Source organism: Cervus canadensis, chromosome 22, assembly GCF_019320065.1.
Source record: "Cervus canadensis isolate Bull #8, Minnesota chromosome 22, ASM1932006v1, whole genome shotgun sequence".
NCBI classification, from domain to species: domain Eukaryota; kingdom Metazoa; phylum Chordata; class Mammalia; order Artiodactyla; family Cervidae; genus Cervus; species Cervus canadensis.
In genome coordinates, this window is record NC_057407.1 from 2181147 (window position 1) to 2194555 (window position 13409).

General features: G+C 57.0%; 1 protein-coding gene across 1 annotated transcript in view; it reads right to left on the reverse strand.

Moving 5' to 3' along the window:
* Window positions 1–13409, reverse strand: part of NUP210 (nucleoporin 210) — an 88070-nt gene that overhangs the window by 45140 nt on the left and 29521 nt on the right. Inside the window, exons 7-13 of the mRNA XM_043442733.1 lie at window positions 10603–10761; window positions 9977–10045; window positions 8390–8496; window positions 7324–7464; window positions 6362–6499; window positions 5276–5431; window positions 3357–3555 (exon numbers count right to left, since the gene is read on the reverse strand). Of these exons, the coding sequence (XP_043298668.1) occupies window positions 3357–3555; window positions 5276–5431; window positions 6362–6499; window positions 7324–7464; window positions 8390–8496; window positions 9977–10045; window positions 10603–10761 (969 nt within the window). The remainder of the gene's footprint in view (window positions 1–3356; window positions 3556–5275; window positions 5432–6361; window positions 6500–7323; window positions 7465–8389; window positions 8497–9976; window positions 10046–10602; window positions 10762–13409) is intronic.

A 13409-nucleotide genomic window follows, 5' to 3' on the forward strand; every position in this document is an offset into this window, starting at 1 on the left:
TTCAAGCATAATTCTCATACCAAAAAGCATACGCACATCATAAGCATACAGCTCACCACTTCTCCCGGCAGACTGAACACGCCCTGTTTCTAGGCCCGGGATGAAGTACCAGCATGACCTGCACCTCCCCGTGCCCCTCCCCAGAGGAAAACCACTGCTCGCTGACTTCTAAGAGCAGAGCCGGATCCTGCTGGCCTTGGAACTCAAACAAAGGGAACTGCAGACAGAAGTCCTTGGTAACCGGCTCTCTCCCGCTCAGTACTGGCAAATCACTCAGAGTATTTTCTGGGCTCTCTGTTTTATTTCCCCGGCCTCTAAGTCTGTGCAACCGCCACTCTGATTCAATTACTATAACTTATCATAAGGACTTTCCCAGGTGGCTCAGCGGTAAAGAATCCACCTGACAAGCAGGAGATGTGGGTTTGATCCCTGGGTCGGGAAGATCCCCTGGAGAAGGAAATGACAACCCACTCTAGGGTTCTTGCCTGGGAAATCCCACAGAAAAAGGAGCCTTGCGGGCTACAGTCCATGGGATCACAAAGAGTTGGACACGACTCAGTGACTAATCAACAGCAACCTGTAATAAGTCCTGAAAATGGGAAGAATGAGCTCTCGAAGTTTGTTCTTTTTTCAGCATCACTTTGGCTATTCCGGATCTTTGGGATTCCACACAAATACTATTTTTCCACATTCATTTTACTCCTGAGAGGTTTTTTTGGTGGAATCTTTAGGGTTTTCACATATTAAGACTGTATCACTTGCAAACGGATACACTTGTATCTTCCTTTCCAGTCTGGGTGTCTTTTATTTCCTTTTCTTGCCCAATAGCTCCGGCTAGGACTTCCGCTATCACGTTGAAGTGGTAACAGCAGGCACCCTTATCTTGTTCCGGGTCTCAGGGTAAAGGTTTTCAGCCATTTACCACGGACTCTGATGTCAGCTGTGGGTTTTCATATACGGCTTTTATTAAGTTCGTGGAGTTTCCTTCTATTTCCAGTTTGTAGACTGATTTTATCATGAAGAGGTTTTGAGATTTGTCCACTGATTTCTCTGCCTCCATTGAGATAATGATGCGGTTTTCTTCCTCTGTTTTGCTAACGCGGTGTATCATGTTGATATTAGACTGTTGAGACACTGCCCTCCAGGAGTACATCCCACCTGGGGCTGGCGTTTAGCCCTTCTAACGTGCCTTTGGCCGTGCGGGGCCATGAGGACGCACTGAGTTGCCAAGAGCACGCGCGGCATTTCTCTGGGGATGCATTTCAGCATTTCTATCGGCAGGCCACAGACAGCAGGATTTCTTCTCTGGTCCTTACTGCCTGGGAGCATCTATGCTCAGCGTCATCACTTTCGCCAACCATCCTTCCCTAAATGGCTGTCTTGACTCACGCTGCCACCAGCAGCTGCGTGACATCTCCCGCCAATCCGCGGTATTTTCCACCTGTTTGAAAAAAAGCCATTCTGGTGGTATTTTACAGTTTTTTTTCCCCTAAACATTTAGAAAGGATGATGCGGTGAGGCTGCACACCCTGCCCCTTAGATCCCACAGCGAACATTCGTTTCTGCTCTTCTGGCTGCCTGTCTACCCACCCCCTTCCCCCACAACAGTCCGTCCCAGAGGTTACGCGTCTAAAAGTGAGCCTCAAGCATCGGCTTTATCCTGGACGCCTTTGCACACATGTAACTACAGGTCCGTATTTCTTTAGGCTCTTTTCCCCCTAAGGCGGATGTGCACAGGGTGAGGTACACAGACCTGGAGGAGAGCCCGTCGGCAGTTCTGACAGAGGCAGCGCTGGGACCAGGACTGTGGACCCCAGCCCTGTCCTTTCTCCTCGGTCCCCCGGAGCTCGTGGCCGCAGCCCGTGGACGCCCCTCCAGGACACGTGGGGACGGGACGGGGCCGCGGGCCTCTCTCCTGCCGTCGGGAGGACGGGCCTCTTCCTTCTGTGCTGACGCTTTGCTGCTGTTCAGTCGCTCAGTCGTCCAGCTGTTTGTGACCCCGTGGACGGCAGCCCACCAGGCTCCTCTGTCCATGGGATTCTCCAGGCAAGAGTACTGGAGTGGGTCGCCGTTTCCTCCTCCAGGGGATCTTCCTGACTCAGGGATCGAACGCAGGTCTCCTGCGTCTCCTGCTTTGGCAACCAGATCCTGAGCTGCGGAACCACCTGGGAAGGCCATGCTGATGTCTGCCTCCCCGCTAAACAGTGGCTTCTCTGAAGACACAGAGCCCATAAGGCCTGGTTTCCCCTGGACAATCTGAGAAGATGCAACTGCAGCTACAGGGGAGTATGTGAATACGGTGATGTCCCGGGATGTTCCATGACATCCGAGCAGCTTTGCATTCAAACAGCTCTGTGAAGGACCACAACCACGGTGACCCCAGAGACGAGCCTACAAACACCTCTGACTGCCAAGTTTCCTAAACCCTGCCAGGATCCAGGGGTCACTCCTCTGCTCAGAAACCAGCGGTGGCCCCCAGTCCTGGCCACTTTGAGGTCAATGTACCCCAAAGCCCCAGTGATGCAGGGTTTGACAGGTTCTGCAACCCCAGGCCACTGTGTGTGCACGCGGCCCATAGGCGTGCCCACAATCACTGCTCCCCACCCCTCTCACCCTGCCCGGGGTGTATTCACCCTCAGGCATGGTTTGCATCACCTGCAACCCTAGGGGACTCCTGGGCCGACACCCCAGGGAGGCCCCGTTTCCCGGGCACTAAGGCTCTGGGTGGGTGTTGCACACACCCAGCCTCACATTCCATCCTGAGGACCTGGCTTTGGGCCCTCGGGGGACCCTGGGCAGTGACACGGCCGCGGTCTCTCTGTCCAACACGTGGCTGACCACAGCCCCCCTCCCACAGCGGCTCTGACATCTGGTGAGGTCATGCACGCCAAGTGCACGCAGCACACCCGGCAGGAATGACACCACCACCAGCATCATCACCGACTTCACCACCCAGCCCTCAGGGGGCCCGGTTCCAACGGCCCTGTAGGGGCAGACCGCCGGGTCACAGTGCGATTCTGTCACTCATCAGAACCCCTACGGACAGTGTACTCTGAGCACCCGCCACATTCCAGGTACCGCGAAGGGCACCACGACAGGAGAGTCTACTTAGGATGACGCCCATTTTAGAGACGTGGAAACTGAGGCTCAGAAAGCCGAGCGACACGCAGGCCACACGTCAGAAAGGTGCAGAGCAGACCATAGCTGGGGGTGGACAGGGGACAAACGCCATTTCTCAGGCTGTGACCCCTCCGCTGGCTCAGCTCCTGACTTAGGAATCTGGGCAAACCACGCTGAGAAACTAGGTCATCGGCAGTGACCCCGCCAGTCGGCAGCCACTCACAGCACTGCGTTACCTGGGAGTGGCTGGAACACGCCCTGGTTCTCTACCTCCACCACCAAGTCGAAGTGGGAGCAGTCGCTCAGGGTGACCACATCGTCAGCCCCGCCCGGCATGAGGCCATGGATCCTGAGGGGCAGCTCCAGGCTCTGGCCCACGCGGGCCTCCACTGGGCACGGGGCGAACTCCATGCCGCTGGGCTCGATCACGTACACCTGCAGGATAGGGTTTGGGGGGTACGGTCAGCCGGCTACACAGAGGAGGAAGAGCGCTGCTCAGCTTTGATTCCTGCGTGTGGGCACTCAGGACCAGCTAGTGAGAAGCCTGAGCTTGGGCGACACGATGCTTTGTGCAGGGGGCAGAGACGTTCTGGGCAGAGATGCAGACAAGGCTTCCCTGGGAAGGTGACACATGAGCTTGACCTGGGAGTGTGTCAGAGATGGCCAGACCCAGTCTGGCTGAAGAGACGGTCTGTGCAAAGGCCCTGAGGCACGTACAGCTCAGCACGTCGGAGGGAGGTAAAGAAGAGGGGAGCACAGAGTGAGAGGCGTCACCGGCATCAACACCAAACAAAACTGCCCAGACGCCAGGCTCTGTTCCAAGAACCACACGAATTCACCCCATCCTCTCAGCCTCCTTGTCAAGAAGGTCACCAGTGTCTCTGCCCGATAAGGACCCTGCTGTGGGGGTTGAGAGCCTGCCCGGCTGCAGCAGGGTGAGTCTGGGCCAGGCAGGCAGCCCCGGAAGCCAGGCTCCAACCACTACAGACACTGCGGGGCGGTGTGCAGGCTCTGGGCTCAGCGGCGGGTGGGCGGGGCACATTCTCAGAGATGAATCGGCCTGCAGCCACAGGAGGGGCTCACTGCTCACAGATCACCCTAACACTTGGAGCATCCGCTACAGCTAAGCTGTTTCGGTTACAATCCTCCTTACATGAGAGTCTGGGCCTCCCAGGAGGCGCTTGTGGTGAAGAACCCGCCTGCCAGTGCAGGAGACACAAGAGAAACAGGTTTGACCCCTGAGTTGGGAAAATCCCCTGGAGGAAGGCGTGGCAACCCACTCCAGTATTCTTGCCTGGAGAATCTCATGGACAGAGGAGTCTGGTGGGCTACAGTCCATGGGGTCGCACAGAGTCGGACATGATAGAAATGACTTAGCACGCACACGAGACTTAGATGGATCCTTAGGTAGGTGTGTGTGAACGGAAATAAAAAGAGGAGGATAACCTGTGCATTAATGTCCCAAATAATGTAGAAGGTTGGGACTGGACAGGCTATGTATGGAGCTTCCATTTTGGCCCTAAATGGAGTGATAAAAGCAGCTGAGATCAGGGTCAGGCAGTCAGGAATGTGCTGGGGTCAGGAGGCCACCAGCTGGGGCTGTCCAGGGCTCGGCTGCAGGGGGTCACGCCCACCTTCGGCCGTCACTGAGTTGGTCCCACATCACTTGGGATGGACGCCAGGTGTAGGGTCCCCGTGATGGGGACTCCTGACTCGGATCTGAACAGGAACCAGAGGAAAGGAGCAGGCTAGTCTCTTGGAGTCTGGGGGCTTCCTCTCCCTATGAATTTACAACCCAGCACCCAGCGGCCTTTCTGATGCAGAGTCCTAGCTTTCGGGTTGGAGGGCCTTCTAGAAGGACTCCTTTGAGTATCTCGTGTTTCTGAATCCTCTGACCTCCCTTCAGAATCCTGGCAGTCCCACCCCTGCCAGGTGTGGGATGGGATGGCTGTCTCCTGGGTCTGTCCATGAGCTCAGGGCCAGGCTGGACCTGACCCCCGACCCCCCTCACCACAATCCCAGCCAAGGTTTCTGACCCCCGACCCCCCTCACCACAATCCCAGCCAAGGTTTCTGAACTAAGCCTGAGGCTGGTTAAGAGGGTGGCTCCGATCACTCCCCGAGCCGCCCTGTGACCGCCCTGACCCAGGCCTCACCTTCATCTCGCCGAAATGCAGCGGGTTCTGCACGTCGTGTGCCTGGATCACGCTGACCCCCGTGTCACTGCCTGTGGTCATCACGCCCTTGACAGTGACCGTGGCCACCACAGAGCTCGACGAGGACCAGCTGAAGTTCCCGCTGCCGCCGTGGGCCTGGGGAGGGAAGGCATCACCGGTCAGCCCACCTGCCCTGCCCCGCCATCCCTCTCTCTCTCACACCTCTGCTCACACGTGCTGGCACTGCGTCACCGCGTGGAGACACAAGGCATCAGCCAACGTCCGGCTGGCACTGCCCGCACCCCTTGCTCTCCCCGCCCTGTCTCCTTCTGGTCCTCGTATTCCACGGACCCCTGACTGGCACACACGTGTCTGCACATGCCCCGACAGTGGCCCCAGGACCCAGGGGCACCTCCGAGCTCAGGCTGCAGTGGGAAGACCCCAGCCACAGAGTCGTGACGTCCCTGCCCCTCCTGCACACACTCTGCCCACTCCAGCCATCTGCCGTGAAGTCAAGGACAGCCCAGCGGCCTTTGCATCAGGGGCCGGGAAGGTGACACAGCTGAGGGAAGAGACAGCGGGTCCCAGAGCACACACAGGACACCTGTCCTCACTGCAGGCAGACAGCGGAGTGGACGGAGGGCGGCCCCCACAAACCCCAGCCCCCAAAGGCCCTGGGCCCTGCCACTAACGCTGGGGGACACGTGAACTTCAGAGACCAAGAACACCAGACATGCGAAGGAGTTGGAGACGTCTCCCCTGCCAATTCCAAGGTTTTCTCTAAAGATATTTACACTGCTTCCAGAAAGCAATTATTTTTATGAAAAATAAAAACCACATGTGAAAGTTAAATCCATAATCCGGACTTTCTACCTCGTGATTTCTTTTCTATTTTTCAAGGTTTTTTCCTAATTGCCAAAATACCCTGCTGTGATAGAAAACCTTGGAAGATACAGAAAGCATAAAGACTTTGATTTCAAATTCTTTCAACCAATAGATGGTAATTTAACACAAACAGAATGGAGTTCAAGCCCCAACACATGGAAACACCCAAAGAAAGTCACCCAGATGGAGCCTCCCAGTTACCTTTATCGTGTACTGATAGGCGCCTGCCTTTGGTTGCCATGGAAATGTCAAGATGCTCGGATGAAGGGTGATGGGGCTGTGGATTTCTACCTCCTGCTGGTTCCACACAGGCACCCGTAATGTGTGGACCCCTCCATCCTGCAAGGGGGCGAGGGAGACACACACCAACATGACAACCAGACCCCGCCCCTCCCCTCAGACTGTGGGGGAGTGGGAAGGAAGACGCCGGGTACCCTGCAGCCTTCTTTGTCTCCATGGAGACGGCTTTCGGTGGCTCTTCAACCGCCACTCAAGTCAGCACTGCTTGACTGCATCCTCATGGCACTCCTGCCGGGATGGTTGTGGTTATCCCCACTTTACGGATGGGGAAACCGAGGCATGAGACATGAAAGCCACTTGCCCAGAGCCCCCAGAGCAGAAGTGGCCGCTTCGGTAGGAATCTCTGCCTGGTCCCCAGGCCACAGCGGCCTCCACCAGGCCCGGGAGAGGTGTAGTAGGGAGATGAGAAGCCCTTCACCAAGCTTCCAATCAGTAGAATCTGCTCCCACTGAAACCGACTGGCCTTTCAAAAACAGGTGGGAATTTTAAAACTCTGAAGGACCCAAAACAGCCAAAGAAACACTCATGGGTCCCAGTTAGTGCACAGCTGGACACACGGGCCGAACACTGCTCCCAACAAGGCTTGCTAAACCCGGTCCCAGAGGTGAGGGCTCGCTTTTTCAGGAGCCAGCAAGGGGCAGAGGAAGAGGGGCTCTGGTCCACTGCAGGGACAGAGGACAGGGGACAGGGAAGGGCCAAAGCCCCCACCCCTGATGCCCCTGGGAGCCTAGAGCGGGAGGGACCCCCACGGCACCCGTGAGAGCACTGAACTCTCGGGGCCCCAACTCCTCCAGCTCATTCCACCCTGGGTGACAATTCTGTCTGCAGAGGGCCCGGGGCAGCCCAGGGAGGTGCCAACTTGCCTGGTCCACCACAGAGGTGAGGGCCGCCTCGATGACTGTCTGGCCCCTCTTTGTCGCCCTGACGTGATGGTACGACCCATTCTGGGAAGAAGCCAGCACCTCAAAGAACTCCACAGGGAGCACAGTTTCAATACGGATGTTCTGGAAGGCAACGCAGGCTGGTGAGAGATTCTGGGACAACTCAGAGAAGTCAGGATGCGGAAAAGAAGCCACGTGGCCCCCAAAGAGTAGTCGGGCCAGCCTGATGAGCTGCACGAAGCCCGGGATCTGCGCTCTGAGCCCCGAGCCTCAGACCCTCCCAGGCTGTCCTCCGTGTGTGACCCAATGAGTCGGCGCTCAGGAGCGCGAAGCCACAGTTGGCGCTCAGACCCTGTGATCCCAACAAGGAAACCACCAAATACAAAGAACGACAACGGAATCCCTTAGCACTAACTTCCCCCCAAAACGGTGATGGAGCGAGTCTAGTAACACAAAGAAGGCGGTGCCTTCTACCAAAAGGCTGAAGGGAAACTTCAGACCCCACGAGGAAGGTCTGGATATTCTCAGGATCCTGAGAGTTGCTCACAAAGGAACAAATGCAGCCAAGATGCCTCTCTGTCTGCCCGTTTGTGTGAAGCTCTTTCCAGAACCAGGAAGCTACTGGGCTTGGTCTCAGTTGAGGGGCCTCTGGACAGTTCAAAGGCATCTCTGGCCCTGAGCCCCTGTAGGGCCGGGAAGGAAGGATTCTCAGTGGTGAGGTCCCTGGGCTAACAAGGAGGGAGCAGGAGGGCAGATGGGAGACGCCACCCCCGCCACCATCACCGCCTCTGTGACCCTGCTGCCTGCAGCCTCCTCTCCCTGCTCCAACTGATGGGAGTGCGACCTTAGGGTGCAGACTCACAGGCTCACGGGGCCCTGAGATGCCCAAGGTTCCCCATGACAGGGTTTCCCAGGGATCCAGCAGTACTGTAAGAAGCACCCCAACTCAGCCCGCCTACTGGGGGGCCCGGTGATTTGAGGAGGCTCTTCAGGGACCTGCTCCAGGATATGTACCCCTACACCCCCACCAGGCCCGAGGGGGACTCACATCCGACACGTAGACCTTGTTACCAGACTTGTCCAGCACTTCGACGGTGATTTCATATGGGCGGCCGGTCTCGAGCACCCACCTGCCACCCGGGTGGACCGTGAACCCTGTGGAAGAGGCAGGGGCACAGAGCCTCAGAACTGGGGTCACAGGGTCCTGCGGCTCAGGAAGAGGGTAAACCAGGCCCCGTGAGCACGGGGCCACGGCCACTCCCCTGCTCGCCTCCCAGGGAAGGACCAGCGCCCGTGATTGGCAGATCTAACGCCCACAGCAGGCCTGAGCGCTCAGGACCCGAGCTGCCCTCACAGGCCCCTGGGCCAAACCGGAACATTCACTCCTGGTGGCTCCAGGGCCCATTCAAACTTGACCCTCTCCACGGTGGGCCCAGCTCTGACCCACAGTGAGCCTGCACCCTGAATCCACAGTAGGTCTGCACTCTGATTTCACAGTGAGTCTGCACTCTGAGTGCACAGGAGGTCTGCATCCTGAGTGCACAGTAGGTCTCCACTCTGAGTGCACAGTAGGTCTGCACTTTGAATCCACAGAGTCTGCACTCTGAGTACACAGTAGGTCTGCATCCTGAGTGCACAGTAGGTCTACACTCTGAATCCACAGAGTCTGCACTCTGAGTACATAGTAGGTCTACATTCTGGGTTCACAGTGTGTCTGCATTCTGAATCCACAGTGAGTCTTCACTCTGAATCCACAGTGAGTCTGCACTCTGGGTGCACAGTAGGTCTACACTCTGGGTGCACAGTGGGTCTGCACTCTGAATGCACAGTGAGCCTGCATGCTGAATCCACAATAGATCCACACTCTGAGTGCACAGTGAGTCTGCACTCTGAATGCACAGTAGGTCTACACTCTGAGTACACAGTGAGTCTGCATGCTGAATCCACAATGAGTCTTCACTCTGAATCCACAGTGAGTCTGCACTCTGAGTGCACAGTAGGTCTACACTCTGGGTGCACAGTGGGTCTGCACTCTGAATGCACAGTGAATCTGCACTCTGAGTGCACAGTAGGGCTACACTCTGAGTACACAGTGAGCCTGCACGCTGAATCCACAATAGATCCACACTCTGAGTGCACAGTGAGTCTGCACTCTAAATCCACAGTAGGACTGCACCCTGACTCCAAAGTAGGTCTACACTCTGAATACTACCCCTGGGCAGCTCCTGGGCCCTGGCTATGCCCCTCTGGATCCTCTGTGGCTCAGAATTCCTCCCCTCCTCTCTAGGCCTCCAGCCCTCCCCTTCTTCCCTCCAAGACATCTTGCCCGCATCCGCAGCCATGATGCAGTCTGGGCAGAGCCCAGGTGTAAAGCCAGGAGACAGAGCCCTCCCCACTCGACTCTGTCCTGCTTCCCTCCCTGAAGAGCAGGTTACCGGCTGGACTTTGGCCCACCCTCCCTCCGCTTGTCCTGTACACAGACAGGGGAAGGACTGGGGGTCAGGGTGGGAGCTGATGGCCCAGGCCTCCCAGCCGGCAGATCTGGCCAAAGTGAGGCCATTGTCTGGGGGGCTGTTGCTCTTACCTGACTCTTTACCTCCTGGAATCCCAGACAACCCAGGACGCGCACACTCACCTAGGTACCCGGGCTCCACCACGTAGATTGTGCTGTTGGGTAACCGGGATGCTCCCTGCATGCGGATGCCTGGATTTTGAATTAAGGCGCAATGAACCGGCTGGCAGGCTTTGGTTTGGCTCCTGCGGCTCCCTCATTATCAACATCACGCAGGCAGAAGCAAGGATGGAAGGGCCTCTGCCTGAGGCCCTGCAGAACACAGGTCTTTTCCAGGATCAGTGGCCATAGGGCACTTTCTCCACTCAAAAGGGGGCCTCAACAGGGAACCTGGAGACCACCTGGGCCACGTGAACAAGTCTGGGACACATGAGAACCCACACGCTGGTGTGGGAACAGCCTAGGCTAGGCCCCTTGGATGAGACCAGAGACAGTTCCAGAGGCGGAGAGGGGGGCTCAGCCCCAGCCACCGCCTCCATCTCAGAGCCTCTCCAAGGAGTCCTGCACCGAGGTGAGCCATTCTGCTCAGACACCGTGCTATTTTGGTCCTTTTAGATTTTCAGACCTTGAGGGAGAACAGGGCTATTTTTAGCCTCGCCAAGGTTTCAGGGAGAAAAGTGACTTGACTTCCAAACAGCACGTCTGTGCAGGACACACAGGTGCGGGCGCGCCAACCGGGAAAAGGATACTCTTGTGGCCGAGGACCAGGCTACTCTGTCCCAGCTGCACGGCGGTGACCGTTGACGTGTCCTGGGCCAAGACCGCCACAGGCCGGCCCGGGGCTCCCTCTGGGTCCCAGACGTTGTTCAGAAGCTGTAGCTCGTACTGATCGGAGGGCATTGAGAGTTCTGGCCACCCAGAAACAGGGATGAGCAAAGCAGACAGAGAGAACCAAGACAGGAAATGTTAAAAGTCAATGTCACTCCCCCCCACACCCCCGCCACCAATCCCTGGATCCTGCTGTCAGTACAGATGCTTGATTTTTTTTTTTCCTAATTCTTTTCAACACTTTAAATTTTAATAGTATTCTCCATGCCTGTGGACAAAGCTGACACTCTCCATGAATTTTCAGAGGCAATCAGTTTTCTGTGGATGCCATGAGCAGCTTTTTTTTTTTTTTAATTAAGCACAGCCTCTGACTCAAACTGCCAGCGTCTGGCAGGATACCAACATCAGAGCCTTTTCTGTTTGTCACAGAAGTAAGTGACACTGCTTCTGCAATGAGGGGCCCAGGGCAGGGCTCACTGGACCGGGCCATCTTCCGGGGGTCTGCAAAGAGATGCTGGTCTGTGGCGCCCCATTGGGTTTCAAGAGATGGGTCTATAATCTGCAAAGAATTCTCTCTGTTGCTGTCCTGACCATCCATTGGTGTTCTTCTCTGTGTCACATCGTGGAAGAGAACTCACCCAATCTGGGCCAAGAAGGAAAACAATTTCCCTGGGAAATAATGGGTTCTACAAACCCATGACCTCGGGGTCTGACCTTCTGAGTCCTGCGGGTAGCGCCCACCAGCACTTTCAAATTGACCGAGAAGTGGGACCACTGCGCTAGGGGTTTCATGTGCACCTCACCCTGTTTTATCCTGTGACGCCCCTGGAACCCTCACGTGAGCATTGGGGGACCTGCAGAAATCAAGACCGGAAGCTTGCTAGGGGCCCCTCAGCGGCGGGCAGCAGACCTGGGATGCAGACCACAGCGAGCAGGACCACTGGGACACATCCTCTGCCCCGCCTCTAGGACTTCCTATCAGATAGCCCACGCACAGAGCCTGTGTGTGAGGCCCTGCTCCAGCCCTCCAGAGAGGGATCACAGTCAGCTTCCCTCCTCACCACCGCATCCCAGGCGGGGGCTGCCCCGGGAGGCACCCAGGACAAGGATCCGAGAGGTGTTTCAACCAGAACATCCTCCAGAATTCCCAGGAACTCTGGAAGAGGAGAGGGCAACGTGCCCATCTCCTGCCCCGGGGTACCAGTTGTGTGTTCCAGTAAGTCCCCAGGAATTTGCCCTGGAGCAGAGGGTTCTCAAAGTGTGTTCCCTGGACCATCGGCGTCATCTGAGAAACTGCAAATAATTGGCCCCAGCCCAGGCCCGCTGACCCAAACTCAGGGAGCGGGAGGAGCGGGGGGCGGGGCAGGGAGGAGACTGCAGGGAAGGGACCAGCACAGGCCCGGTCGGGGATTCTGACACGCCGGGGACGGAGAAGCCCTTCCGGTCCACACGGCCCACTTCCGGTCCACACGGCCCACTTCCGCTCCACACGGCCGAGCGGTGGCCGAGACGCTTGCAAGTGATGCACCCAGGGACCAGACCACAGCTGCAGTGCACGGAGAGCTGCTGCTGTTGTTCGTCACTCAGCTGTGTCCGGGTCTTTTGTGACCCCATACACTACAGCCTGCCAGGCTCCTCTATCCATGGGATTTCCCAGGCAAGAATACTGGAGTGGGGTGTCATTTCCTTCTTCCGGAGATCTTCCCCACCCAGGGATCAAACCTGTGTCACCTGCATCAGCAGGCAGATTCTTTACCGCTGAGCCACCAGGGAAGCCCCGCATCGAGGAAACGTCATAACAAAAGAATAACGCAACACTGCCCACTGAGCAAAATCGCTTGGTGCTACTTTAGAACCACTAGTTTCCTCCCTTGTTTAAGGTCCTCCAAATGAAAAAGGCCCTTTTTGGAAATAAGCTGACTCTGGAAGGATCTTGTACAACAAGATGTAACCCTATTTACAAAGCCCTAAGACAACGAACATGAGGGGCTTGTCTGCTGAACCTCTCCAGCACCTCCTGTATCGCAGGACCTCGCTACTTGTCAGAGGCACTGAGCAGGGAAGGCTTTGCGGACATGAAAGGTGCCCGTCCGTCCACAGGCAGAGGAAGTTGTTCCTGGGCCCCAGCCCGGCCCAGCTACCCCCAAGGGCATGGGGCCAGCCCCAAGGCTGCCCTTCCGCGGGCAGGAGGGCAGCCGGTCTCTGACCGCCCTCAACCCTGGCTGATCCTCCAGAGGTGCTTCTGATCTCCAGAACCCGCACCCCCACCCTGTGTAGGGATGACCACAGAGCTCCTGGGGAGGTGGGTCCGAGCCCAGGACGAGGAGAAGCACACAGCCCTGCCTCTGAGCCCAGCCCTGCAGGCAGCCTAGCGTACACTCGCTCTGGGCAGCCACAGCTCAGGCTGCACTGGGTCCTTTAATAGCTGCGTCTTGGACTCAGGAACCCCTGCTCCACACCCATCCATCTTCCAACCTCAGCCTGATTTACCCCAGGAATTTCCAGCATTCCTGTCACTGAGATCTCCTTAGACGCCCCGTTCCTCAGCCAGCACGTCCTCCCCACGTCTTGTTCTCATAATTTGGTTACTGCGCCAGGCGAGCCGGCGACACCAGCATCATGCCCTGAGGACCAAGCAGGGCCTCACAGACACCCCTCTGCCAGGCCCCTCGCCCCCTTCCCTGCCCCACCGCAGGCTGTCACTGGAGCCCCAGGTGGGTGGGCCCTG